Below are 4,462 nucleotides of genomic sequence, written 5' to 3' on the forward strand. Positions count from 1 at the left end.
CCCCTTACAGACTAGCTAGTAAGGGATTATGCTTAACATAAAAAAAAAAAGCTAGTCTTGAATTACTCCTTTTAGACAGACTTTAAGAGTACCTTTACATTTCAAACTTGTAAAGTTACCTGGTATTATGCGGCATTACTAAGCATACCCTTTTTCAAGCAATGTCTCAAATATTTGACAACAAGTACTGCAGTTTAAAGTTTCTGTAACACTAGAGAGGTCTTCTGCGTACCTTTCTGTAGGAGTCTTCTATCGTAGGATCGTATTTTTCAACAAATATTCCTTGAACAAACTGTACAGTCTGCAACAAAAGTTCTTGTAAGATTCCTCTGACATAGCGACACTTTGTAAACATTGTACATGAATTACTGTTCTAGGTGTATACTCGGTTATCTGTTAATTTTTTCAAGGCAAATTAAGTGATTGACATCACAAAGATGTCAAAGGAAAGTTAGATGTATATGCCTATTTAATCGAGTACTGTTAGATGAAGCAATGCTACACCTTCCTTTATCTATTCTCACTTAGAGCAAAAGCATTAAAGCATCCATTGATTTAAGGTTTGTCTAACTCTTGGAATGGTTATTAGTTTTCAGTTGAATACGATACTACACAGTTGCATGGCTTTTATATTTGCATTTATATCTACTGCATCTTCTGCTACTTATCATCCAGTACATGAATTAGTGAGAAACTACTGCCAGCGTTTACTAGACTCAGTAGGATAAACCTGTGTACCTAGCACATAGGAATTTTTTTTAGCACAAGTCAAATGGAACTTTAGAACTCAGTGGCCAGGTCAGAGAAGACAGGTTCAAATCCAGAAATGCTGCAGTAAGATAAGGAATTTAGAGATGATGGGTAAAGTTCTTTCACAATCTAACATGATTTTTCATTTAAGTTCTCCTTTAGGAACCCCTTTGTAAGAGAACAGTTCTTACCTGATAGAGCGGACCTCTGGACCTTACTTTATGATAAGGTGCACAGTTAAACTGAAAGATGTAAAGTTCTGAAGTGGGCTGAGACCACCATATTCTATGAACTTTTTCAGTGCTAGTCTAGGCCAGACTAAACTTTTCTGCAATCATTTAACTAAAAACACATGAGCTCTTTGGCTTATAATCATCTACTTGCCACAGCTATACACCTACTTGCAAAGAAAGATATTAAACTTCCTGTAAATATACAAATATTTATTTGTGCTTGTATAAAAAGTACTTAGAGACTACTATCAAACATTCGGCAAACAGCACCCTGAAGACTTTTGTACAGACAGGAATTACCAAGGCCAGACACAAGCAAACCAGTTCATTGTATGAGTTTCATGATGTAGCATGATTTCCCTTGAACCCATGGCTGGGTTACTCAGCAAAGCCAGAGAACTTCATAATGCTGTCGGGGATGTACTTCACTTTGTACACAGGCAAAGACCTGAGCAAGCACCATCCACCAAGCCCATACAATAACAGCAGCATGTGAGAACACACCAATGGATGTGGAAACATCCAGTAATGGATGTACCTATCCTAGCCAGGAACTCTGAGCAAATAATTTTTAATTTTTTAAATTATGTTTGTGCACATTACATAATTATGTATGTGCACAAAAAATTCTATTTGTGCACGCTTACATAAAGGAAATATGGGTTAGTAGGGAGTGTATTAGTGAAAAAAAGACAAGAGAAGCCTACAAAAGTATACTTGATCTGTCTCACAGTACTTACCAGAGCAGACTTTCCAACACCTCCAGAACCAAGAACCACTAGCTTGTATTCACGCATGATGCAAGAGATAAATCGCCCTCAATACCTAAAACACACAATATTTAATTCACCATTTTGATCAACAGGACAACTATTTTAGCATTACAACAGCCACTGTAGGATTGCACATGTAACAAGCCATGAACAGTTAAATATTGATACCAACTGATAAATGCAGAACACACACCATTACAACCAGGCACAACCTAAGCAGGATGTTGCTTTGTTACACAGGATGGAAACGATGGATATTTATTCACAACACAGTAACTGCTGAAGAATGCTACTTTTTCACCTAGTACAAATCAAGTACTCCCAAGGTTTTCTTGTTACTAGCACTTTTTAACACTTTAAGATGAATCATTATTCATGTGTTACCCACCCTAGTTTCAGGCAAGATAGTACAGACTTGGAAAATTTTTAAAATGGAGGTTTTTCATATCCCATGGAACAGCAATTTAGAAAAAAGGCAAGTACAGATTAAGACTTTCTGTAATAAAGATCTCAGTATCATGATCTTGCCAAAATATCAAAGGTGTTTCAAAGGAAGCGTGCAAGTGAAAAACCGCTCACACCCATATGTATGTATCACTCCCTCAGAGGTCTCAGGATGGATTCACCTCCTTTATTTACAGGAAGAAATTGATTTACTCCTAATTTACTACTAGTTGATAGGCCAATTAGTCAAATTACAGCACACCAACCAGTGAGGTATGCTCATCTCAACATCTTCCAGAAACCTGCAAAATGTTGTAGTCCTGCAGGCAAGTCCATAGCTCCTCTCAGCTATAGTCACAGCAAGCATTAAGGCATTTCACAGGTTTCTCAAGATCTTTCATTCACACACAAGAAGTTGCCTGCACTACACATTTTGCAACAACAGACCAAACCCAACATTGCCAAGAGCCACACAGATGTCCAAAGAGCTTGCAGTTTTATAACCACTACGTTCACAGTATTGAAAAGGTTTATTGGGTAAACAGCTGCTAATATTTGTTACCCATAGTACTGATACAGTAATTCTACAAACATGCCTCAAATTTTATAGCTACTACAACCTCACCTCTTCCATCCCCCAAACTTATTTCCTATCACACGAGTTTTTGTAATTTCACATATACACAGACATACAGGTAAGTGATTGTGTTCATAGAACGTGACATGCAAGAAACATCTCCAGTCTTCTCTGAAGAACTGATCAGGATGCTGACAAAAAAAACTGAATGGGAAACTTTTTTAGGCAACAGCATCTCTTTATTTGTATTGTCATTTACTTTAAATAACATCCACAGTTTGTATCTACTGACCCAAAGTTTGGTCTACACGCAGAAAGTACAACCATGACAACACAATCCAGTTCACTAAGCAGGGTTTGATAAAAGGGCTTAGTTAATTTTTAATACAGAAGCCATTTTCAAAGCTATCAACTCTTCATGTAGCTATAAGAAAAGGTTTCAAACCATAAGATATAGTATTTGCTCTACCTCATTACTGTTCTTACATAAAGAAATATTGAATAAACTGTACTACAGTAAAGCTAAGTTACTATAGATAAGAAACAATTATCCAAGAGGAAAGAACATGCATTTTTCTCATTCTGAAACACTTAAACACTAAGAAAAGAATCACAGACAGAGACTTGTATAAGAAAATTAAACCAACCTCCTCCCAGCAAACAAACATTTCTCAAACGGAACAGCAGGATCCCAGAAGTCAATTTTCAAATAAATCCCTTCTTAAGCCTGAAAGCTGATTAATGTTTTGTTAGATATCTAACTGCTGTTATAATGGCTGTAGTTTCATGAGTAACTGGAGGCAACTAAAATACTCTTTTGAGACCATTCCTCTCCTACAAGCTAGATCTGTTCCCCTGTTCCCCACAAGCTAGTGCAGCTGCCTACAGCGGTCTGCCAGATCTGCTTGCTCATCTTTGTTGAAAGCTGACCCAGCAAAACCAAAACAAGGCCGTATGTATTTTGGGACATGTCTTTGAGTCATACTGCTCAAGAAAACACACCTCTTTCAGTCCCGCTAGCAAGTGATCCAACAGGCTGTTACTGCTGCCCTGGGAGGATCGTCTCAGTTCCTTTCCTGCAGGGGCTCTAGCACTTATCAGATTGAGTTACCTCTTTTCTCCTCCCTCTGCCCCCGGGGAAAGATGAAACTCGCCCCAGCTGACAAATAATTTGGGGGTTGGGGGAAGGGGGGGAAGTGCAGGGAATCCAACACAGGTGTCTGTACAAGGTTAAGCAGGGGAGATAGAGACTGACCAACCCTTTTCGTCAGCAATAATATCACAGCATCTCTGGAGTCACACCACCTGCTTCCTGTTTAGCACAAAATGCTAGGACTATTCACATAGAAATTAGAGCATATCCATGTTAATGTCCATCTTTGCCATCACCGATTAACTCCACTTTGTCAGAAGACTGAGAAATCAAGAGGCCAGGTTCTATTTAATTTTCTTCTTGCAAACATATAATAAGCCATCTTTCCATTTACCTAAACCACTCCTTTCACCTTAAGCAAGCAAAAGGAATACAAGGAAAGAGCAGTTAGGAAATAAGTGACCTCATGTCCAGGAAAGCACATCTCTCCACAGACTTCTGTTACCAACAAATTTTGGGACTCTTCAGTGGTTTCCGCACCTAACAGAACGTCTTATCACTCCTGACATTAAAAGCTGCTTCCTTTCCTACA

At 38.3% G+C, this 4,462-nt stretch overlaps 1 protein-coding gene across 1 annotated transcript in view; it reads right to left on the bottom strand.

Moving 5' to 3' along the window:
• Window positions 1-1,808, bottom strand: part of LOC104411965 (ras-related protein Rap-1b-like) — a 6,096-nt gene extending 4,288 nt beyond the window's left edge. Inside the window, exons 1-2 of the mRNA XM_010022530.1 lie at window positions 1,724-1,808; window positions 233-301 (exon numbers count right to left, since the gene is read on the bottom strand). Of these exons, the coding sequence (XP_010020832.1) occupies window positions 233-301; window positions 1,724-1,780 (126 nt within the window). The 5' untranslated portion in view covers window positions 1,781-1,808. The remainder of the gene's footprint in view (window positions 1-232; window positions 302-1,723) is intronic.
• Between the last annotated feature and the right edge of the window lie 2,654 nt (window positions 1,809-4,462).

This window comes from Nestor notabilis, unplaced genomic scaffold (genome assembly GCF_000696875.1).
Source record: "Nestor notabilis isolate BGI_N333 unplaced genomic scaffold, ASM69687v1 scaffold34119, whole genome shotgun sequence".
In the NCBI taxonomy this organism is placed as follows: domain Eukaryota; kingdom Metazoa; phylum Chordata; class Aves; order Psittaciformes; family Psittacidae; genus Nestor; species Nestor notabilis.